Genomic DNA, 26,510 nt, shown 5'->3' on the forward strand with positions numbered 1-26,510 from the left:
AGGTGCACGGGCTTCAGTAGCTGTGGCACATAGTTTTGTGGCGCATGGGCTTAGTTGCTCCGCAGCATGTGGGATCTTCCCAGACCAGGGCTTGAACCCATGTCCCCTGCATTGGCAGGCGGATTCTTAACCACTGCACCACCAGGGAAGTCCCTGTAGATGTATTTTTGATGTATTTGTGGGGAGGAAGGTGATCTCCATGTCTGACTCCTCCGCCATCTTGAAGCTTCCCCCTCCCATGTTTTCTTAATCTTGAGTCTTGCTTCTATGTAAGACAGATACAGCATTCAGAGTTACTGAAAAGGTATAATACAAAAATAGACTCCAAAAAGTATTTGATGAAAGGGACGCTTCTTTTACTGAAATTTTAAATATTTCAAAAGGGTGTTTTGTGGGAAGAGGACTTTATTACTTTGTCCCATGACTCCTAAGGATTATATTTTAAATAATGCGCTACTATTATCACTGTTTTTGGTGGGAATTAGGATATAGAATTTATTTTGCATCGGGCCAAAGTACCACAAACAGTGTTTAGTACCACAGTATTGTTTTTGCTTTCATAGCCTAGGGAAGGGAAGTAGCTTACCAAAGACAGTCTTGATTTGAATTAGTAATCAGATTATATAAGAAGTCTGAGAACAATTAATATTACCAAAGTGCTTTGCTTAATAGGATGCTTCTTGAACAATAACAAAGGCAGGATAATACACTAGCCAATTACAACTTTTAAATATGATAAACCTTTCATGCTTTGTCTGTGTTTAGCAGTATCACTTTCCTTATGCTGGAAGCTCAAATTTTTGCTTTTGGTGCTTTTTGTTTTTTTCACTTTTAAATTAAATGGCACGGCTTCTGTCTTTTCACTCACTCCAGAATGGCTAGATTGGACATAAACTATATTTAAAATAACAAGTTACAGAAAGCCCTTTTCTTATGAGAAGTACAATATTATTATGTGTCCCATGTTACAGTAGAAGTTGAAAATAGAAGCAATAATTTCTATAGTGTCTTTTCTTTCACAGAAAGATTCTTAGAGTAATCCTGGTTGCCAGGAGGAATTCCCTTACCACTCCTTAATTATATGAACAGACAGATCATACTTTTGAATTTACATTTTTAGTATCGGAATCCTCTGAACATATATAAATCCCCTGAAGATATATAAATCTCTTATATTAGATTTCCTCATGTACCTCTCACAGTAATTACAGATGACTGATGGAAGGTCTACTTTCTGTGTAGGGGAGAAATGGGCTGAAATGGCCCTCCATCATATTTTTGTATTCTAATATTTCTTAAATTTCTAGTGATCTCCTTAGACATGTTGTTGAGGGAATACTGGAAAGTGAGTGAATAAATAGGATTGTTGCCACATTAGACACCCCATTTGTTTTATTTTTAAGGAAGTTTTGTAGAGTCTTCCCACCTACTAAGGGCCCCTGCAGCAAAAATAATCACTAGTTCTCTCTTGTCTGTAACTAACTGGGGACACATCTAATTTGTGACATTGATCTCATACAAGTCTTAATGTTAGTTATTCCATGTGAAGAAATTTTTAAATTTAAGCATTTTATGTAGCATTTATTATAGTAAAAAATTAGAAACAACTTGAATGCACAACAGTAGGAGATTCAGTAAATTGGCTTTTTCCTACAATGGTATAATATGCACCCTACATAAAAACAGAATATGTAGTTACATGAAAAAAACTCATATTTAAAAAATAAGTTATAAAGAACTATGTAAAGTAAGATTCTAATTTTATTTAAAAACCAAAATTAATTCCCATTTCCAATAGTGGCACTCCTACTGGACACAACTAAAAATTTTGGAAAAATTACTAAAATTTTTCTTCAAGGCAAGATAAATAAAAAGAAATCCACATCAAACTGAAACTGCAGGACACCAACAGCAAAAGAGCCTTAAAACTGAAGATAAGACATCACACCAATAGCTGACTTCGCGTCAGCAACATTTAAAGTCAAAAGAGAGTGGGAATGATAAATTCAATGTGCTGGAATTATGTAACTGCCATTACAGAATTCTACATACAGAAAAAATTATTTGAGGAATTATATATATATTATCCATTATATATATCAAATTAATATATATAAATTATATGTTAATTTAAATTTAATTATTAAAATTAATTATATATAAATTATATGTTTGATGAATTATATATATTATATACATAATTGCATTCATGTAAGGTTTTAAAAATAGATGGTAAAATCTATGAAGAAAGCAAACAAAAATTATTACTGTAAAGGTTAAGATAGTGGTTGTATCTAGTTGGGGAAGAACGGAACCATGATGAATGCTTGCATCAACATGGGGAACTTCTGGGATGCTGGTGGGGTTTTGTCTTGAACTTGGGTCATGGGTACATGTTTTATAAATACTTACATATTTTATGCACTTTTCTCACTTATAGTCACAATAACAGAAGAAAAACATTAAAAAAATCAGACTACAAAGTTATTTTTAAATTAAGCTACCATATTTATGGAGTAAACACCATATAAAACATTCCTCCCCAACTGATCTGTAGATTCAACAATCTATCAAAATTCCAGTGGGTTTTTTCAATGAAACTGATGAACTACTTTAAAATTTATATGGAAATGAAAAGGATTTAAAATAACCAAAATGATTTTGAAAAGATGGCTTACTATAAAGATGGCTTACTCAGTAATTAAGACTGAGTTTTGGCATAAGAATAGACAAATCAATGGAACAGAATAGAGCCCAGAAACAGACCTACACACAAAGAGTCAATGGACTTTTGACCAAGGCACCAAAGTCATTTCAATTGGGAACTCTATAAACCGTGCTGGAACAACAAGATATCTATATAGGAAAAATGAGCCTCAACACTTAATCTCTTGTAATATACAGAAGTTAATTTAAAATGGATCATAGAATGGAACATAAAATTTGAGAACTCATAAAACTACTACAAAACAGGAGAACAGTTTTCCAACCCTGAGGCACACAGTTTATTGGACAGGATACAAAGAGCTCTAAATCTGATTTTTAAGCTTAAAAATTTGAAGCTAGAAGGTCATGAAAGGGGTAGGGGTGTGTGCATGTTCAGGAAAGACCTGAGAAGGGCATAAGCTGTCACCTCTCACAGCACAAGCAGGAAGTGAAGGCTAAGACAGTTATAAGCTGCCTGGATAATATGGAAGGCATGACCCAACATGCACACAGAGTCCTAGCAATAACTGGGATATCTGACTCAAGAAAATCTCTGTTCAATCATTAGCTAACCACTATGTTACTGAGTAAGACTTCAGTGAATACACACCATAAAGAATATGGACTTCACAAAATTAGTTCAGAAAAGTCACTGAACAGTAACAAACCAGTGCCAATAAACCCTGGGAATGAGGAAGAATCTGATGCATTGCATTATTCAAAATGTACAATTTTCAAAAAAATAACACATGGAAAAGAACAAAAAAGTATGGCTCATACCCAAGGAAAAAAGCAATCAATAGAAACTGCTCATGAGAAAGAACAACTATTAGACTTACTAGACAAAAACTTTAAATCAGCTATTTTAAATATATTCCAAGAGCAAAAAGAATCATGGCAAATAAGCATATGAAAAAATGCTCCACATCATATGTCATTTGGGAAATGTAAATTAAAACACTGAGATACCAGTACACACCTATTAGAAAGGCCAAAATCCGAATTCTATCAAACATTTAGAGAAGACCTAACACCTATCCTTCTCAAACTCTTCCAAAATAGAGCAGAGGGAGGAACACTCCTAAACTCGTTCTACGAGGCCACCATCACCCTGATACGAAAACCAGACAAAGATGTCACAAAAAATGAAAACTACAGGCCAGTATCACTGACGAACATAGATGGAAAAATCCTCAACAAAATACTAGCAAACAGAATCCAACAGCACATTAAAAGGATCATACACCACAATCAAGAGGGGTTTATCCCAGGAATGCAAGGATTCTTCAATATACGCAAATCAATCAATGTGATACACCACATTAACAAATTGAATGATAAAAACCATACGATCATCTCAATAGATGCAGAAAAAGCTTTTGACAAAATTCAACACCCATTTATGATAAAAAACTCTCCAGAAAGTAGGCATAGAGGGAACCTACCTCAACATAATAAAAGCCATATATGACAAACCCACAACCAAAATCACTCTCAATGGTGAAAAACTGAAAGCATTTCCTCTAAGATCAGGAACAAGACTAGGGTGTCCACTCTCACTGCTATTATTCAACATAGTTTTGAAAGTCCTAGCCATGGAAATCAGAGAAGAAAAAGAAAAAGAATCCAAATCGGAAAAGAAGAAGTAAAACTGTCACTGTTTGCAGATGACATGATACTATACATAGAAAAGCCTAAAGATGCCACCAGAAAACTACTAGAGCTAATCAGTGAATTTCGTAAAGTAGCAGGACACAACATTAATGCAGAGAAATCTCTTGCATTACTATACACTAACAACAAAAAATCAGAAAAGAGAAATTAAGGAAACACTCCCATTTACCACTGCAACAAAAAGAATAAAATACCTAGGAATAAACCTACCTAAGGAGGCAAAAGACCTGTATGCAGAAAACTATTAAGACACTGATGAGAGAAATCAAAGATGACACAAACAGATGGAGAGATATACCATGTTCTTGGATTGGAAGAAGCAACATTGTGAAAATGACTATACTACCCAAAGCAATCTACAGATTCAATGCAATCCCTATCAAATTACCAATGGCATTTTTCACAGAACTAGAACAAAAAATTTTACAATCTGTATGGAAACACAAAAGACCCCGCATAGCCAAAGCAATCTTGAGAAAGAAAAACGGAGCTGGAGGAATCAGGCTCCCTCACTTCAGACTATACTACAAAGCTATAATAATTAAGGCAGTATGGTACTGGCACAAAAACAGATATATAGATCAATGGAACAGGATAGAAAGCCCACAGATAAACCCACGCACATATGGCCACCTTATCTTTGACAAAGGAGGCAAGAATATACAATGTAGACAAGACAGTCTCTTCAGTAAATGGTGCTGGGAAAACTGGACAGCTACATGTAAAAGTATAAAATTAGAATGCTCTCTAACACCATACACAAAAATAAACTCAAAATGGATCAAAGACCTAAATGTAAGGCCAGACACTATGAAACTGTTCGAGGAAAACATAGGCAGAACACTCTATGACATAAATCACAGCACGATCCTTTTTGACCCACCTCCTAGAGTAATGGAAATAAAATAAAAAATAAACAAATGGCAGCTTCCCTGGTGGTGCAGTGGTTAAGAATGCACCTGCCAATGAAGGGGACACGGGTTTGAGCCCTGGTCTGGGAAGATCCCACATGCAGCGGAGCAACTAAGCCCATGCGCCACAACTACTGAGCCTGCGCTCTAGAGCCCACGAGCCACAACTACTGAGCCTGCGCTCTAGAGCCCACGAGCCACAACTACTGAGCCTGCGCTCTAGAGCCCACGAGCCACTACTACTGAGCCCGCGTGCCTGCAGCCAGTGCTCCACAACAAGAGAAGACACTGCAGTGAGAAGCCCGCGCACTACAACGAAGAGTAGCCCCCACTCACCGCAACTAGAGAAAGCCTGCATGCAGCAACGAAGACCCAATGCAGCCAAAAATAAATAAATAAAATAAATTAATTAAAAAAAAATTTAAAAATAAAAATAAAAAATAAACAAATGGGACCTAATGAAACTTAAAAGCTTTTGCACAGCAAAGGAAACCACAAACAAGACGAAAAGACGACCCTCAGAATGGGAGAAAATATTTGCAAATGAAGCAACTGACAGAGGATTAATCTCCAAAATATACAAGCAGCTCATTCAGCTCAATATCAAAAAAACAAACAACCCAATCCAAAAATGGGTGGAAGACCTAAATAGACATTTCTCTAAGGAAGACACACAGATGGCCAAGAAGCACATGAAAAGATGCTCAACATCACTAATCATTAGAGAACTGCAAATCAAAACCACAATGAGGTATCACCTCACACCAGTCAGAATGGCCATCATCAAAAAATCTACAAACAATAAATGCTGGAGAGGATGTAGAGAAAACGGAACCCTCCTGCACTGTTGGTCGTAATGTAAATTGATACAGCCTCTATGGAGAACAGTATGGAGCTTCTTTAAAAAACTAAAAGTAGAACTAACTACCATATGACCCAGCAATCCCACTACTGGGCATATACCCCGAGAAAACCATAATTCAAAAAGATACATGTACCACAATGTTCATTGCAGCTCTATTCACAATAGCCAGGACATGGAAGCAACCTAAATGTCCATAAACAGATGAATGGATAAAGAAGATGTGGCATATATATACAGTGGAATATTACTCAGCCATAAAAAGAAACGAAATTGAGTTATTTGTAGTGAGGTGGATGGACCTAGAGTCTGTCATACAGAGTGAAGTAAGTCAGAAAGAGAAAAACAAATACCGTATGCTAACGCATATATATGGAATCTAAGAAAAAAAAATGGTCATGAAGAACCTAGGGGCAGGATGGCAATAAAGATGCAGACCTACTAGAGAATGGACTTGAGGACATGGGGAGGGGGAAGGGTAAGCTGGGACAAAGTGAGAGAGTGGCATGTACATATATACACTACCAAATGTAAAATCGATGGCTAGTGGGAAGCTGCTGCATAGCATAGGGAGATCAGCTCGATGCTTTGTGATGACCTAGAGGGGTGGGATAGGGAGGGTGGGAGGGAGATGCAAGAGGGAGGGGATATGGGGATATATGTATACGTATAGCTGATTCACTTTGTTGTATAGCAGAAACTAACACAACATTATAAAGCAGTTATACTCCAATAAAGATATTTTTCTTAAAAAAGGCCAAAATCGAGAACACTGACAACACCAAATACTGACAAAAATGTGGAGCAACAGGAATGCTTACTCGTTACTGTGGGAATGCAAAATGGTACAGTCGCTTTGGAAAACAGTTTGGCAGTTTCTTACAAAACTAAACATACTCTTACCATACAACCTAGCAGTTAAGCTCCGTGGTATTTGCCCAAAGGAGTCAAAAACTTATGTACACATAAAAATCTGCACACACATTTTATAGAAGTCCTATTTGTGATTCCCAAATCTTGGAAGCAATCAAAATGTCCCTCACTAGGTGAATGGATAAATAAACTGTGGTATATCCAGACAATGTAATATTATTCAGTGCTAAAATGAAATGAGCTATCAAGCCGTGAAAAGGCATGGAGGAACCTTAAATATATTACTAAGTGAAAGAAGCCAACATGAAAATGTTATGGACATATTGTAGCCTTTCAACTCTATGCCCTGGAAAAGTCAAAACTATGGAGATAGTAAAAAGATCAGTGGTTGCCAGGGGTTAGGGAGGAGAGGGATGAATAGACAGAGCACAAAGGATTTTTAGGATAGTGAAACTATTCTGTATAATACTACATTGGTGAATACAGGTCATTATACTTGTGTCAAAACCCACAGAATGTACAACACCAAGAATGAACCCTAATATAAACTAAAGTCTTTGGGTGATAATGAGGCATCAATGCAGGTCCATCAATTGTAACAAATATACCACTCTGTTGGGGGATGTTGATAATGGGAAAGGCTATGCATGTGTGGGGACAGAGCATATATGGGAAATCTTTGTACTTTTCACTCAATTTTGCTGTGAACTTAAAACCACTCTAAAAAAATAAAATCTGTTTAGAAAAAACAGTCTCACAATGGCAATGTAATTTTAGTATTTCAAACTTAAATTTTTTATTGAAAGCATGGAAATTTGTAAAGTCAAGACATTCTACACTTCCTTTAATTTTTAAAGGTGGTTTAAAAATATACATATTTGTGTTTCTGGATTATATTTGGACATATAAATATTTATTTATTCCTGTTTTTAAAAAAGAAAGGTCCAACTATATGCTGTCTATAAGACACATACTTTAGATTCAAAGACAGATACAAATAGGTTGAAAGTAAAAGGATGGAGGAAGATATACTATGTAAAAGAGAACAGCAGGTAGCTACGCTAATATCAGACAAAATAGATTTCAAGACAAAATTTGTTACTAGAGACAAAGAAGGACATTTTCTAAAGATAAAATTTTCAATCCATCAAGAAGATATACCAATTATATATACACCTAACAACAGCCCCCAAATATATGAAGCAAAGCTAACAGAATTAAAGGGAAATACACAATTCAACAAAAATCACTGGAGACCATAGTACCCCACTTTCAATAATGGATAGAACAACTGGATGGAATACTAACAAGGAAACAGAAGTCTTTAGCAACACTCTACACCAACTAGATTTTATAAACATCTCTAGAATACTTCACCCAACAACAGCAAAATGTACATTCTTCTCAAGTGCAATGGAACATTTTCCAGAATAGACCATGTGGTAAGCCATAAAATAAGTCTTAATAGATTTAAAAGGTTCAAATCATGCAGTTTTCTCCGACCACCATGGAATGATTTAGACATCAATAACAGGAAGAAATTTGGGAAACTCACAAATATATGGAAATTAACACACTCATAAATAACAAGTGGGTCAAAGACAAAAATCACAATTTAAAATATGAAATACTTTGAGACAGATGAAAACAAAAACACAGCATACCAAAACTTATGGGATGCATCAAAAACAGTTCTCAGAGGAAAATTTATGGCTGTAAATGCCTACATTTAACAAGACGGAAGATGTCAAACCAGTAGCCTGAACTTCCACCTAACTAAACTAAAACAAAAGCGAGGGGGTAAATTAAACTCAAAACAAGCAGGGGGAAGAAAATAATAAAATTACAGTGGAAATAGAAAATAGAAAAAACAATAGAGAAAATGAAACTAAAAGTTGGTTATTTGGAAAGATCAACAAAATTGAAAAATCTTTAACTAGACTGATCATTTTTTAAAAAGGAAGACAAATTACTAATTTCAGGAATGAAAGAGGGGCATTACTACCAACCTTACAGAAATAAAACGGATTATGAGAAATACTGTAAACAACAAATTAGCTGACCTAGATGAAATGGACAAATTCTTAAAAAGACACACAAACTGACTTAAGTTGAAAGAAAAAATCTAAACAGACTTATAACGATTAAAGAGATTAAGTCAGTAATTGAAATTTTTCTCACAAAGAAATGCCAGGAACCAGATGACTTCACTGGTGAGTTCTACCAAATGTTTAAGGGAGAAATAACAATCCATCACAAAATATTTCCAAAAATAGAAGAGGAGGGAACACTTATTAACTCATTCTAGAAGGCCAATATTATCCTGATACCGAAAACAGACACACACACCTCAAGAAAACCAGACCAGTATCCCTTGTGAATATAGACACAAAAGTCTTTAACAAACTATAAGGGTTCTGAATCCAGCAGTATATGAAAAGGATTATACACCACAACAAAGTGGGATTTATCTTTAGGAATGAAAGGCTTTTATATGGTTCAACATACAGAAACCAAAAGATTTCACCTCAAATCTTTGTCATTCTGTTTACTACTTTGAGGAGAAATCTCCAGGAACAATATTAGATTATGTCATTTATTTCCATGCCCTGGTTTATGAATCCACTGATAGGAATTTGTTCTAAGCCAGGTGCACTCACATAGCCTAGCTCCATTGAAGAATCTATGCTATGTTGATTACTACAAGAGTCACACTAGGAAGAAACGGCCCCTTCACAGATGGCTAAATTTTTCCAACAGGATAAAACAGGGTTGTTGTTTCACATGTTTTTAATGAGACCATCATTTGGGGATGAGCTAAATGCAGCAGATGAAAGAAAAGCATTCTTTTATGTGCAGACACTATGACTATGATTTTATATCAAACTAAGAGTGACTTTAAAGACAACTGATGCTGTTCCCTAATTATTGCCATAACAGAAGTACTATAGATGAATTATTCTGAAACAAAGTTCATAATTATGGAAGTCTTTCCCAATACTCGACAAATTTAAAATAATAATCCCACAAGGTTAACTTATCCAGTTACCTAGAGGTACATTATACACGTATTACCTTGAATAGCGCACCTAGAAGTAACATAACTTAAAGCAGGTGTTTTCTCTGTATTTTTTAAGGAATCAATGATTTTTTATAAGTTTGTTTCATGACTAAAGCAGGCACCTGGTTTAACTGCCTTAAAAATATTCAGACTAAAAATATCATACCCATGATATAAGCAACAAAACCTGGCACCAAAGGTCACCCTTTTTTATCTGTGTTAGAGGGGATCCAAAGCCCTTTGTAAGGAAAAGTTTGACCCTGCCTCTAAGAACCCTCCCTTGCTCATTTCTATCAGAGGGGCATTTTATTTGGGCAGCCAGAACTTTTGCAGCTCCTTCGTTTCTGTAAGAGAATATAGGTCTATCCTCAGTTGAATTGTCTGTTAAGGAAGATGTGTTTCTGTTTAGCTGGGAATATAAAATAACAAGTCTGGGTACTCATTACAGAATGCAAACTCATTGTTTCCCAACATTAATAAAATTCCAATTGAGAAACACAGTACTGAAGGAGAATTTCAGAAGGCTACAAAGATCCATGCATTCTTTTAAATAAAACTCTACCCCAGGATCAAGCTAGAAGGATATCAGAAAGCCAGGTACTCCTGGAGCAAGTGTGGTAGTAAAGAGCATATGCTCTGAGTTTGAACTTGGCTTTCACTTATTAGCTATGTGAACATGGGCAAGTCACTTAACCTCTCTCTGGCCTACCCTATGTATCATTTCCTGATACATTCATTTCATTTAATAAATGAATTTCATTTAAATAAATTCATTTCATTGAATTTTTTCTATCCTACTATATTTCATGTAATTTTACAAGCAGCCTTCAATCCACTGAGATAAAGTTGAGGAAGTTTATTTCTTATAGATAAATAAACAAATAGATAATTTAATTGATAATACATAATATAGAAGCGAAACTTACATAACTTAGGGACTTAAGGATGGTTTAATATTTTAAAATATATTAATATATAACATCAGTAGCCCAACTAAGGAAGAAAAAAAAACCCTAGATCATTTTAATCGATGGTGAAAGGCACAAAATAAAGTCAAGACTAGCCATGATTTTTTTTTTTAAAAGCTCTTAATAACCCAGGACTTAAAGGCTATTATCTTAATATTTAAAAAATCTATCTGTGGGTTTCCCTGGTGGCGCAGTGGTTGAGAATCTGCCTGCCAATGCAGGGGACATGGGTTCAAGCCCTGGTCTGGGAAGATCCCACATGCCACGGAGCAGCTAGGCCCGTGAGCCACAACTACTGAGCCCGCGCGTCTGGAGCCTGTGCTCCACAACAAGAGAGGCCGCGATAGTGAGAGGCCCGCGCACCACAATGAAGAGTGGCCCCCACTCGCCGCAACTAGAGAAAGCCCTCGCACAGAAACGAAGACCCAACACAGCCAAAAATAAATATAAAAATAAATAAATACATTAAAAAAAAAATCTATCTGAAACCAATGGCCACATAAGTTTTCACAGAAACATATTCATTAAAATTAGAAACAAAATCAGGTATATAACTTCCACCATTATTATTTAACATTGAGATAGAATTATGGCCAATGCAAACAATACATGGCACAGAAGTGAGATCTAAATTTTGGAAAAGAGGAAACACAATTATCATTACTTATGAATGATATTATATACTAGAAAAGCCATGATAATAAAACGAAATTTCTGGATTCAAAGCTCAATAAGATGCTAGACATAAAATAAATATGCAACTGGTTCTTTGTTATTATAAGAAAACATTTTTGCTTGTTCTCAACACAGTAGCAAAAATCAGTTACCAAACATGATAAAATATGGGAAAAGATTCTATTCACAATGTAATCTAATAGCCTAAGAAATGTGAAGGACCTATATGAAGAAAACCACAAAACTCCTAAAAGATATAAAAGGAGAGAGATCATGTTCTTTGATGGAGAGAACAAATTTTGTAAATTGTTATTTATCATGTTTCATACGTCTAACTCAATGCCAATTAAAGTCACAATTTTCTTTACAAAATGACTATAAAGTTTGGAAAAATAAATAAATGAGTATTCAATGGAAGAATAGCCATATCTAAAGCTATAATAATTTAACACATATATATAGACATAGGAGTAAGCAGACACATCTATAAAACAGTGTCTACTGTATATGAGAATTTAATATGTGGTCAACGGGACATTGCAAACCAGTAACAACAGGAAAGATTATTCAATAAATTGCTTGGGAAACACTCATTAAATATTTTGGGAAAAATCAATTCAGATACTCATCTCAATACTTTTGGATGGACTAAAAGTATAAATGTAAAAAAAGTCAAACTATTTAAAAGATCTTGACAAAAATAGAAGTGAATATTGAATTTCTCAAGTGGGAAAAATTATCTGTCTTAGAAATGATTAAATAATTTAGACTAAAAGTATAAACGTAAAATAAGTCAAACTATTTAAAAGATCTTGACAAAAATAGAAATGAATATTGAATTTCTCAAGTGGGAAAAATTATGTCTTAGAAATGATTAAATAATTTAGATAAAGTGCCCAGTAACAAACCTACAGGCATATGGTCAATTAATCTACAACAAAGGAGGCAAAAATATACAATGGGGAAAAGACTGTCTCTTCAATAAGTGGTGTTGGGAAAACTGGATAACTACATGTAAAAGAATGAAATCAGAACATTTTCTCACACCATATATAAAAACAAACTCAAAATGGATTAAAGACATAAATGTAAGACCAGAAACCGTAAAACTCCTAGAAGAAAACATAGGCAGTACACTCTTTGACATAAGTCTTAGCAACATTTTTTTGGATCTGTCTCCTCAGGCAAGAGAAACAAAAGCAAAAATAAACAAATGGGACCGAATCAAATGCAAAAATTTTTGCACAGCAAAGGAAACCATTAACAAATGAAAAGAAAACCTACTAAATGGGAGAAGATATTTGTAAATGATGTGTCTGATAAGGGGTTAATGTCCAAAATATATAAAGAGCTCTACAATATAAAAAAAAAAAAAAACCCGATTAAAAAATGGACAGAAAACCTGAATAGACATTATTCCAAAGAAGAGATACTGATGGCCAACAGACATATGAAAAAATGCTCAACATTGCTAATCATCAGGGATGAGCAAATCAAAACAACCGTGAGATATCACCTCATACTTGTCAGAATGGATATAATCAAAAAGACAACAAATAATAAATGTTGGCAAGGATGTGGAGAAAAGGGAACTCTGTACACTGTTGGTGGGAATATAAATTGGTTCAGCCACTATGGAAAACAGTATGGAGTTTCCTCAAAAAATTAAAAATAGAACTACCATATGATCCAGCAATTCCACTGCTGGGAATATATCTGAAGAAAACGAAAACATTAATTTGAAAAGATATATGCACCCAGTGTTCATAGCAGCACTGTTTACAATAGCCAAGATATGGAAGCAACCTAAGTGTCCATCAATAGAGGAATGGATAAAGCAGATGTGGTATATATATACAATGAAATATCACTCAGTCATAAAAAAGAACAAAATTTTGCCACGTGCAATAACATGGATGGACCTGGAGGGTATTATGCTTAGTGAAATAAGTCAGACAGAGAAAGAAAAATACTGTATGTTTTCATTTATATGTGTAATCTGAAAAATAAAACAAATGCATGAATATAACAGAAACTGACTCACAGAGGCAGAGAACAAACAAGTGGTTACCAGTGGGGAGAGGGGTGGAGGGGGAAGGGCAAGACAGGAGAAGGGGATTAAGAGGTACAAACTACTAGGTATAAATTAAGTAAGATATAAGGATGTAATGTACAGCTTAGGGAATAGAGCCAATATTTTATAATAACTATAAATGGAGTATAATCTATAAAAATATTGAATTACTATTTTGTACACCTAAAACTAATATTGTAAATTAACTATATTTCAATTAAAAAAAGAATTGATCAACTGCAAAAAATGCCCAGTAAACTCAAATTTTAAGTCTAAAATTAAAACAAAATCCTAACAATGGAAAGATAAACTATGGACTTGAGGCAACATTTGTAAGCATGCCACAAATGAAAAAATGAATGTTGTTCTTTATACTTTACCTCCAAATTTTTTGTAAGCTTAGGGTTATTTCAAAATAAAAAAAATTTATAAACACCCTTGATATATGAAGAATTCCTGCAATTTGATAAGAAAAACATCAAGAGCCCAGTAGATGAATGGGTAAAGGGTATAAACAGACAGCACACATATCCACAAACACACACACACACACACACACACACACACACTCACAAAAAGACAAAAAGGTGCCTTAACAGATAAGGCAGAAAAAGATCAGTCTTAGCAAAGAAATGCAAAATAAAATAAGACTTCAATATCTATCAAATTAGCAAAGGTTTTTGGTTTTCCTCGTTTTTAGTAATAATATCAGATATTTGCAAGAGTATAATAAAACATGTACCCTTTCTCTTTACTGGTGGGAGTGTAAATAAGAATAAGCAATTTAGTCATTTGTATAAGGACTCTTGACATCCTTGAATACAGATATCCCACTTCTAGGAATCACCCTAAAGAGAAATCCTGAACAAAAGAAAAAGCTTTATATATAAAGATGTTCACTAAGAATTATTTATATTAATGAAAATGTGAAAACAACTAAAAAGTCAAGCTATACAGGGGGTTATTAGATAAGTAATAAAATATCAACTAGCCATTAAAATGTTTACAAAGGAACTTTTAAAATAATGTGATAAAATGTGCTAAGTGAAGAAAGCAAGATGCAAAATTGTCTTTTTTTTTTTTTTGATGTGGACAATTTTTTAAAGTCTTTATTGAATTTGTTACAATATTGCTTCTGTTTTATGCCCTCGTGTTTTGGCCACGAAGCATGCGGCCAAAACACCAGGGTTCAGTCCAAGTTCAATCCCCGACCAGGGATTGAACCCACACCCCCTGCATTGGAAGGCAAAGTCTCAACCACTGGACCACCAGGGAAGTCCCACAAAATTGTTTTTACAATATGATCACATACTGGCAAAAATTAAGAAGTGGGGAAAAAAGATTTTAAAAAGTATAGGCTAGCAGAGCAACTAGGCCCTTGAGCCACAACTACTGAGCCTGCGCGTCTGGAACCTGTGCTCCGCAACAAGAGAGGCCGCGATGGTGAGAGGCCCGCGCACCGCGATGAAGAGTGGTCCCTGCTCGCCGCAACTAGAGAAAGCCCTCGCACAGAAACGAAGACCCAACACAGCCAAAAATAAATATAAAAATAAATAAATAAATAAAATTAAAAAAAAAAAGTATAGGCTAACAGTAGTTGTTTTGAGTGGAGAAGCTGTGAGGAATTTTGTTCTTTCAATTCTTATATTTACCAAATTTTCTATGAGGAGAATATATTAGCTTATATTTTTACAATATATAATATGACGCATAAACAATCACTGCTATGTCTAGAACAGCAGGGAAATCTCACAGCATGTGCTCATTACAGATTCCTGGTTTCTAACTTTAATAAAGAAATTCAATATGAACTTTCAAGCCAATGGTGACAGTTCTTCCAATTCCTTCTGGCACTAGCAGCCATACAGAGGTCAGGTATATAAAAAAAAGTTGTCTGTGAGGATACGGGGAGGGGGAAGGGTAAGCTGGGACAAAGTGAGAGAGTGGCATGGACATACATACACTACCAAATGTAAAATAGATAGCTAGTGGGAAGCAGCCGCATAGCACAGGGAGATCAGCTCGGTGCTTTGTGACCACCTAGCGCGGTGGGATAGGGAGGGTGGGAGGGAGGGCGATGAAAGAGGGAAGAGATATGGGGACATATGTATATGTATAACTGATTCACTTTGTTATAAAGCAGAAACTGACACACCACTGTAAAGCAATTATACTCTAATAAAGATGTTAAAAAAAAAAAAAAGTTGTCTGACCAGAAATTCTCTTGCTCGGCACTTCAATGCTATAAGACACCTGATGACTAGCTGGGCCTGAGGAGGAAAAAGCATTTTTAGAAAAAATACAAGTCTATTAAAATTGACTAACAGTACTTTTTTATTTGCTCTTTTTCTAAACTACTTACTCTGAGTATAAAAATAATAAATCCTCGTTATAAACATTTCAAGTGTTATAGGTATTTATGATAGAAAGAGTGACTAACTCTATTATAGTTTGGTATATGTTACTCCAAATTTTTGGATGAATATCTAACATTTAAAAAATAATGGGATCATTCTAAACATACTGTTTTGTAACTTGAATGTTCAGTTAACAATATATTGCAGACCATTTCCCTTTTAAGAACTCATGGGCCTCCTTCTTTAATGATTTATAATGTTCCTTTTTTGGTATACTATAATTTATTTGACCAGTTCCCTATTGATAGTCATTTCAGTTACCAAATCATTATTATAAACAATGCTACACTGAATATGTACATGTCTTTGTATACTTGTACAATGCAAAAATATCTGAAATGTATGACTATTTTACAGTAAGCATCCATCACTCTTGAGTATTTCTGTGTGATAAATTCCTAAATTTCAGGGTCAAAGATTATTAGCTAAGCAGTCCTTTAAAAATATTTATACTCACATTATACAGTAATAGTGTATAATGAAAATGCCTGTTTTCTTACATCTTTAACAAGGTAGTATATTATCAAGTCTTGTTTTGTTTTGGCCAACCTAATAGGTGCAAAATATTACCATTGTTCCTTTGTATTTCTTTAATTATTAGAGAGGTTGAGCACCTTTTCACAGATCTGTTGATCATTTGTTTTTCTTCTAGGAATTGGCCATTATTGTCCTTTGTATTTCTATTTGTTTACCTTTTCTTGTTGATTTGTGAAAGCTGTTTTTATATCAGGGAAAGTAGCCCTTTATTATGTTATATGCATAACTTTCTAAGGTTTTCTTTTGATGCTTTGTTTTCAATTTTTTTGGTACAAAAATTCTTTAAGGTTAATGTACTTTTATTGGTACTTTCTAATTCTGGGTTTGTGTCATGCTTAGAAAGGCCCTCTCCACTCCAAGATTATAAATAATATTCACTGTGCTTTCTTCAAGTATTTTAATCTTTTCATTATTTTACATTTTTATTTTTGAAGTAGGTGGAATTTATTTTGATATAAAGAGTGGGATCAGGAATTCCCTGGTGGTCCAGTGGTTAAGACTCCATGCTTCCACTGCAGGGGACAAGGGTTTGATCCCTGATCCAGGAACTAAGATCCCGCATGCTGTGCAGCCCAAAGAGTGGGATGGAGATCCAGTTTATTTTGTCACAAATGTCTAGTCAGCCGACCTAATAACACTTATTAAATAAGCCATCTTTCCGCACTAACTTGAAATGCCACACTTATGATGTCCTAAATTCTCATATAGCCCTTGTGTATTTCTGGGATCCATTTACCTTTGCTCCTGAGCCAGAAAGTGGCAATTTATCTTTGAGTAAACACACTCTTAGTACAAAAACAAAATACTTCTGTTCCAGAGTTGAACATCCCTTGACTTTATGGAAAATTCCCTTTTACTAATTTATCTTTCAAGATGAAACTTCAGTCTTGGGCAATATGGTCAACATGGCTAAAAGAGTCAAATTTGGTATCATACCCAAGTCACCATGAGCCTTACCCACAGTTTCTTACCCCTACTCTGTTTGCCAAGTAAGGATCAATACAGTTCACGTCTTATCTCTAGCCAGAGAGTTTGCTGTGGATAAATAATAGAACCACGAATTGAAAGTATTGTCTACAATAAAGGTTGGTAACATCAATCTAAGCTATGGAACTTTCTCTCTCAAAGATGTTCTGAGTATGAGTCAATGTGGATGTTTAGATTCACATGCATAGATGAGAAACTAAGAATCTCTTTTTCCAGCTACTGAACGTAACCCTATGTAGATTTACACTGAACACATAAAAATAGATACAGTATTTCAATTTAAGGGAACATTTCTGAATAGAGTTCACATAGAATCAATGATAGGGAGATTTGCCACAGTCTGCTTTCTTGCCATAGTGTGTGTGTGTGTGTGTGTGTGTGTGTGTGTGTGTGTGTGTGTGTCCTTTTGTTTCTTCAGTTCCCATAGCATGAAGGAAAGGAATGACCCTGTAGACCACCATCTCAGTACCTCAGATGGAATGCCATATTGTGCCTCTCGATTCCATTCTGTAGGTTTTGTGCAGTGACTCACTCCTCCTATGCAGCACTCTCTATGGCCGACTTACCTATTAGACAGAGCAGGTACAATGTCTAAGGTCCATAATACTTTAAGGAGCCCATAAAAATGTCTTAATTTCTTTTAAAATCAGAGGCAAAAAAAGAATTTTTAAGTCAAAGAAGATGCTTCATTATATAATATTAATATATTCATCTTTGTACCAATATAGTTATAAAATGTATTCTTTAATATTTTTTATGAAGGAAGGGCCCCACAAAAGTCATAATACAGCCTTGTCTGTCTCTCAAAAGATGTCTTACAAAGGGAATACTAAATATTTTAGATCTTTCATCTCTATTCTGCTCCTGGAAATTCACAATTAAAGGCTCATAGAAGCCTTGCAATAAATTAAAAAACAAAACAACAAAAACAAACTATAAATTTTAGTTTCCTCCATGTTGTTCAGATTTGTGTAATCTTGGAACTTTTTCCTTCCACATAATAACTACTGCCTTCCACCAGAACTACTGATCCATAGAAGAATTTGGGAAATACTTAACTTTCTATTACATTAAGATTCAACATTGATCAAGAGTCTATAGCTGAAATCTCTCAACCATATATTATTTTAGCAGACTATACAGAAGCCTAAAGGATTATTCTCTGTTCTATGCAAACACAATTAAGACGCATACCTGATTCTCTTTGAGCAGCATGGTAGCAACACAGCCCTACCTATTCACTTGGCAAGAGAATTTTATTGTTGCACAAGTTGTAGATTTATGCTACACAGTTCACTGAGACCCATTTCAATTCAGTTTTCTTGATAGGCTTGCAGTAGCATGAGAATGAAAATAATTCTCAAATGACAAGGAAGGGTGAAAAGCTGCTTTCCTGAATTCCAGAACATGTTATTCCTTAACCTATCAGACCTTATTAAGAGTGACTTAAAATCTGTCAGCTCTCAAAAGGTTTCTCCAGTAAAAGATTTCTTGGTTCCGACTCAGTTCCTGCAGTTCCCATAACCACAGCCTATTCAATTTAGCAGTGCTCGGCTGCATGAAGGCTGAAATTAAAATGTGCTTTCAAAATTCAATCCATAGCAAAACTGACCTAACTTAGAAGCATCTCCACAGTTAGATTTAATAAAAAGATATGAGTTTGACATGGAAGGCCAAAGAACGATAAATTTCTCTGAGAAATAAAAGTAGAAAGTGTTGTGGTTTTTTTTTTTTTAATGTTGACTAATGTCCTTTTTTAAAACTCAGTTTTCTGTTTGACAGAAAAAGTCAGAGACTTCTGAACCAGGAAAAAATAGAAAATATGAACAGACGAATCACAAGTAATGAAATTGAAAATGTGATTAAAAATCTTCCAACAAGCAAAAGTCCAGGACCAGATGGCTTCACAGGTGAATTCCATCAAACATCTAGAGAAGAGCTAACACCCATCCTTCTCAAACTCTTCCAAAAAATTGCAGAGGAAGGAACACTCCCAAACTCATGGTATGAGGCCACCATCACCCTGATACCAAAACCAGACAAAGATATTACAAAAAAAGGAAATTATGGACCAATACCACTGATGAATATAGATTCAAAAATCCTCAACAAAATACTAGCAAACAGAATCCAACAACAATTAAAAGGATCATACACCATGATCAAGTGGGATTTATCCCAGGGATGCAAGGATTCTTCAATATATGCAAATCAATCAATGTGATACACCACATTAACAAATTGAACGATAAAAACCATATGATCATCTCAATAGATGCAGAAAACGCTTTTGACAAAATTCAACACCCATTTACGATAAAAACTCTCCAGAAAGTGGGCATAGAGGGAAGCTACCTCAACACAATAAAGGTCTTATACTACAAACCCACAGCAAACATGATTCTCAATGGTGAAAAACTGAAAGCATTTCCTCTAAGATCAGGAACAAGACTAGGGTGTCCACTCTCACCGCTATTATTCAACATAGTTTTGGAAGTCCTAGCCATGGCAATCAGAGAAGAAAAAGAAATAAAAGGAATCCAAATTGGAAAAGAAGAAGTAAAACTGTCACTGTTTGCAGATGACATGATACTATATATGGATAATCATAAAGATGCCACCATTGATAGAGCTAATCAATGAATTTGGTAAAGTTGCAGGATACAAAATTAACGCACAGAAATCTCTTGCATTCCTATACACTAACACAAAAGATGAGAAAGAGAAATTAAGGAAACACTCCCATTTACCACTGCAACAAAAAGAATACCTAGGAATAAACCTACCTAAGGAGGTAAAAGACCTGTACTCAGAAAACTATAAGACACTGATGAAAGAAATCAAAGATGACACAAACAGATAGAGAGATATACCATGTTCTTGGACTGGAAGAATCAGTAGTGTGAAAATGACTACAATACCCAAAGCAATCTACAGATTCAATGCAATCCCTATCAAATTACCAATGGCAGTTTTCACAGAACTAGAACAAAAAATCTTAAAATTTGTATGGAGACACAAAAGACCCTCAATAGCCCAAGCAATCTTGAAGGAAAAAAAAGGAGCTGGAGGAATCATACTCCCTGACTTCAGACTATGCTACAAAGCTACAATCAAGACAATATGGTACTGGCACAAAAACAGAAATATAGATCAACAGAACAGGATAGAAAGCCCAGAGATAAAACCACACACCTATTGTCAACTAATCTATGACAAAGCAGGCAAGGATATACAATGTAGAAAAGACAGTCTCTTCAATAAGTGGTGCTGGGAAAACTGGACAGCTACATGTAAAAGAACTAAATTAGAACATTCCCTAACACCGTACACAAAAATAAACTGAAAATGGATTAAAGACCTAAAAGTAAGACCGGACACTATAAAACCCTTAGGGGAAAACACAGGAAGAACACTCTTGGACATAAATCACAGCAAGATCTTTTTTGACCCACCTCCTAGAGTAATGGAAATAAAAAAAATAAACAAATGGGACCTAATGAAACTTAAAAGCTTTTGCACAGCAAAGGAAACCATAAACAAGACAAAAAGACAACCCTAAGAATGGGAGAAAATATTTGCAAATGAGTCAATGGACAAAGGATTAATCTCAAAAATACATAAACAGCTCATGCAGCTCAATATTAAAAAAACAAACAACGCAATCAAAAAAATGGGCAGAAGCCCTAAATAGACATTTCTCCAAAGAAGACATACAGATGGCCAAGAGGCACATGAAAAGATGCTCAACATCACTAATTATTAGAGAAATGCAAATCAAAACTACAATGAGGTATCACCTCACACCCGCTAGAATGGGCATCATCAGAAAATCTACTAACAACAAATGCTGGAGAGGTTGTGGAGAAAAGGCAACCCTCTTGCACTGTTGGTGGGAATGTAAATTGATACAGCCACTGTGGAGAACAGTATGGAAGTTCCTTAAAAAACTAAAAATAGAATTGCCATATGACCCAGCAATCCCACTACTGGACATATACCCAGAGAAAACCATAATTCAAAGAGATACATGCACCCCAATGTTCGTTGAAGCACTATTTACAATAGCCAGGACATGGAAGCAACTGAAGTGTCCATCAACAGATGAATGGGTAAAGATGATGTGGCACATATATACAATGGAATATTACTCAGCCATAAAAAGGAACTATTTATAGTGAGGTGGATGGACCTAGAGACTGTCATACAGAGTGAAGTAAGCCAGAAAGAGAAAAACAAATACCATATTCTAACACATATATATAGAATCTAAAAAAAAAAAAAAAAGGTCATGAAGAACCTAGGGGCAAGATGGGAATAAAGATGCAGACCTACTAGAAAATGGACTTGAGGATACGGGGAGGGGGAAGGGTAAGCTGGGACAATGTGAGAGAGTGGCATGGACATATATACACTACCAAACGTAAAATAGATAGCTAGTGGGAGGCAGACCCATAGCACAGGGAGATCAGGTCGGTGCTTTGTGACCACCTAGAGGGGTGGGATAGAGAGGGTGGGAGGGAGGGAGATGCAAGAGGGAAGAGATATGGGGACATATGTATATGTATAACTGATTCACTTTGTTATAAAGCAGAAACTAACACACCATTGTAAAGCAATTATACTCCAATAAAGATGTTTTAAAAAAAATAAAAAAATAAAAACTGTGATGAGAACTTAAGCTTGTGTTTTCATATTATTAAAAAATCTGTGGATATAACATTTTTAATGGCTGCATAATATAACACTGTAAAGACATATTAATATATGTGCCAATTCCCTTATTATTGTACATTTATGTTAAATTTTCTCATTTTTCTCTGGTATAAGCCTAAGATGAACAAGATAGTTGCTTTCTTCTGTCCATTTCCCGCTCTTTGTGGTAATACTTAGGTCTGCTCTATCCTTAATCAACCACGTGGTTTGAGGAGGATCAACCCAGCTCCAGGGGTGGGAGTCCTGCCACTGGCCATGGACGTTGGTTCAGGAACAGGCACATGACCATTTAAACAAGACAATATGTTCCCATGACATTCTTCATTCAGAAACTCCATTTTCAGTTGTAGACTTACTATGTGTGGAACCAGAATATCTTCCAATGGGTCAGATAAGCATAGCCACAGTACAAAATTCTGGTGGGAATCTTTAAAAGGGCACAGTGAATGTGATTCAAGGAAGAGAGAGAGGGAGCCTGACCTGTTTGGGGAATAGAAAAGACGGGGATCTGTCTGAAGCCAGGACGGAATGTATGTCTAGAGAAAAAGCTGGTGAAATAAGAATTAGCGTGTAAAAGTAAATTCACTGAAATTTACGATATGTCCATTTCATAATTGTTTATTTTGTCCATACATTTAAAATTCTGTGACAAAATAACTATACTGTAGATTAGAAAGGTTGCTAGATTATCAAATGTTAGCAAAACTGAAATCCTCAAGAAAAACCTCATTACCTGAAGGTGGCTGAGTGTTTGTCCTATATACAACCTCAGCTCATAAGACAAACTCAGGGACTGAGATAGAAAGAAGGCAATCACTAAGCAACTTTCTGAAGTCAAGCAAAAGTATCTACCACTACCCAAAGAGACAAGTCCAGTTTGGGCTGTCCAGAATCATAACAGAGGCTGAAAGACATGGTCACACTCTTTTGAAGTGTCAATGAATTTAGTTAATCCTGGAATCTTCAGGTCTTTGCTGACAAAAAGAAACCTAAATGAGTAAAAGATCATGGATCCCTGCCCTCTCATCAACTGAACAAACCGTGCTTATACCACTAAGATATACTTGTAAGTACAGGGCAGGCTGATGAGTTCGGGAACTTGGAGATCACACTAAAGGAAATTATGAAATTATCTATGAGCCAGTGGGAGACAAACTTGAGTGTGCTTGTAATAGGAGGCTCTAGACTGGCATGCACAGAGACTTCAGATCCACATGCAATGGTGGACAAGGCCTGAATTTAAACTCAAGTCACTTGGCACAGTGTCTATAGTATTGTACCCGCTACAATGGCTGGCAGGGTGCCAGTATTTTATATCCTGGTTTCTGAAACATTGAACAGCAGTTCTGACCCTTGTTAAAATAGGTGGATACAAATATTTGAAGTGGCTTATAAGAATACCTATAATAAAGTAGAAAAATACCAATAAACAAGGCACAGGAAAACTATAGATAGAAAAGAAAAACAAGACGAAGGGAAGAGCTATGACATAGATATGAATGTCATATGGATCTACCCATTTCCTACAATGACCTGCAAATTTGGCTTGAGTTTCCTGCCAGCCAAGGCACAGAGTAACATGAGCACTTCAGACAGTTTGTGCTCTCCAAAAGAAATAGGCATCTCTGTGTTTTTTTGTGGGAGGGTGGAGGGAAGAGGAGGGAGTGAGTTTTCAAGCTGTGAATATTCAGTAACTAATTAGTTTTGGAAGTCTCTAAGCTGCCATTATAACAATGATTATTTTCTTTTATATGGCACTTAATACTTCACAGAGTAATTTCACTCACTTTCTTTAATCTGCACAAAAATCCCGTGATGCAAAATTTGAAGAAAAGATATTATATTATTAAAGTAATAATGCACCTCTCATTCATGCATCAAGGAATTTTGCCTCACCGTAAGCACAGCACAAAAGCAGAAAATAAGCAGAAAGATCACTGAGATAATAAACCAAACGACACCAAGCATATGCACAGAAAAAGCTTCTCACTCAGAACCTACACCCCCTTACTGAACCTGAAATTCTAACAAGATTAGTTAATTTCTTTCCTAAACTGTAGCAGATTAAAACAAAATAGGGACTATTACAGAGAGGCACTCTGAAAGGCCCCCAAACTGGTACATATGAAAGCAGAGGGAAGAACTAAAAGCAAACAGAAGAGCAGTCAGTGTAAAGAGTAAAAACTCTAAATACTCACCAAGCATATAGGCAGGGATGTGTCATGGGGCTCAGATTCTCTCTGCCCTGGACCCTACCCTCCATGAATCACTTCTTCACATCACTACCTCAACCATCTTTAAAGAACTAAAATGTGATCATGATCACTCACTCCCAACTCTTACAGCCTTTCAGAGACCTTGCAAGGCTCACAAGATAAAATCCTTATTCAAAAAGGCCCACAGGGTTCTACAGTTTCTGGCTGCTGCTGCTGCCTGCCTCTCCCACCCGGCTCTCCTTCCCTCTCAGTTCAGCACCACCTGGGTGGGCTGCTACACATTTCCTTCCTTCTGTCTACCTGTAAGTGTCTCAGTGCTGCCTCTCCTGGGCAACTTGAAAGGTCACTTCCCCGGAAAGACTTACCCAATCCTGGAGAATATATTAGGTTTTTCTGTGAACCCTTAGCACCTTTGCATTTGAGAACTGATCGTGGTTGCACTTATTAGTCTGATTGTTTAATACCTGTTTCCTCCACTGTACTGAGAGCTCTGGGAGAACAAGGACCTTGTCTGGAGCACATGTCGAATAAATATTTGCTGGAAAAAAAATGGAAATGTAAGGTCACAGGGCAAGTATGTTACATCTTCCTAGTATATAATGTTTCAATTTTACTAAAAGATCTTTTTGAGGAGGGGAAGTTATTATTTGCTTTATTAAAGCGAAAAAGAGAGAGAGATTCATTGTGGAGTAGAATGCAAATTCATGTGAATTTTAAAACTGAAACACAAAACTTCAAGAATGCTTCAGGCTACATATCCAGATTTTTCTGGAGGTACTGTGCTTAAAATAATATGGAAACACGATGTGATAGATCTCTTTCCCAAGGGATCTAGATAAGCAAAGCTTACCTTCATTTTACTAGATGAGAATATGTATATGAAGATGGCTTTGCAAACTATAAGGCTTTGTGCAAATATCATTTCTTATTATTGCTAAGAAATCTGTGAAGAGGGGAAATGATTTTGCCCATAGTACACTGCCAGTTACAGGTGAGGCAGGCCGGCGCCAGAACCCAGGTCTCCCGAGGCCTGTCCGTCCCACTGCTTTTCATTAACGCAGAGCGCCTGCCACCTGGTCCCTGCTGCAAAGGTCCCCTCCCTTACTCCCTTCCAGGCGTATCTGGGGCTGATGCCCTAAACCAGGCTCAAATACACTCCCGGCATCATAATCCAGATGCTTCCTGCTCCTTCCCGCAGGACTGGGCAGTTCCCCTCAAGGGCTGCAAACGCGCCCCAAACCCGAGCAGCTCTCTCCCTAGCGGCGAAAACGCAGAACTGCAGCGCGCTCCAGAGACACCAGCAACCCCATTTTCTTGGGGGGCCTTGTGCGCCTGCCTGGCCGCGCAGTGCAGGCAGCATTCAAGGGGCCGGAAGGGCGGGAAAGCTCGGTAGTAACTCAGGAAAGGGAACACCCCTCAGGAGCCGACGCGGCGGCCGGGCTTCGTGGTCCCGCGAGCAGAGGTTGGCCACAGCTGCTGCTGAGGAAGCCGGGGACCCCTCTGGGCTTCTACCGAGGAGGGTGGAGGTCCCGCAGCCGCATTTCCCGCTCCGTGCGCCGGGCCGGGAGCCGGAGGGGGTCCGGGAAGCTCCAGTGGGGCCTGCGCACCCCAGGACGCGCCCGCCCGAGCTGGGGCGCGATGGGCTGCGAAAAGCAGTAGCGCCTCTCACGCCCACCCGCGCCGCGACTGTGGAGCTTCAGAGGCGGCGCATGGAAAACACCGCCCCGCGGCTTCGGGCTCGCGCGCTGCGCGTGCGCGCAGGTGGGCGTGGGAGGCGAGGACGCTCCTAGCACGCGGCGTGCGCGCGCGCTCCCCTCGGCGCCCTCCCTCGCC

General features: G+C 36.7%; 1 protein-coding gene across 1 annotated transcript; it reads right to left on the reverse strand.

Annotated features, from left to right (window-relative positions):
* Window positions 1–41: 41 nt before the first annotated feature.
* On the reverse strand, window positions 42–26,465 carry LOC309664967 (uncharacterized protein). The gene is made up of 4 exons (XM_082471142.1): window positions 26,190–26,465; window positions 25,142–25,215; window positions 16,018–16,074; window positions 42–265 (listed from the first exon to the last, which is right to left on the reverse strand). The coding sequence occupies exons 1-4, from the start codon at window positions 26,216–26,218 to the stop codon at window positions 51–53; spliced, it is 375 nt and encodes a 124-aa protein (XP_082327268.1). The 5' UTR covers window positions 26,219–26,465; the 3' UTR covers window positions 42–50.
* Between the last annotated feature and the right edge of the window lie 45 nt (window positions 26,466–26,510).

The sequence above is a fragment of the Balaenoptera physalus genome (assembly GCF_965194825.1).
Source record: "Balaenoptera physalus genome assembly, chromosome: 7".
In the NCBI taxonomy this organism is placed as follows: Eukaryota; Metazoa; Chordata; class Mammalia; order Artiodactyla; family Balaenopteridae; genus Balaenoptera; species Balaenoptera physalus.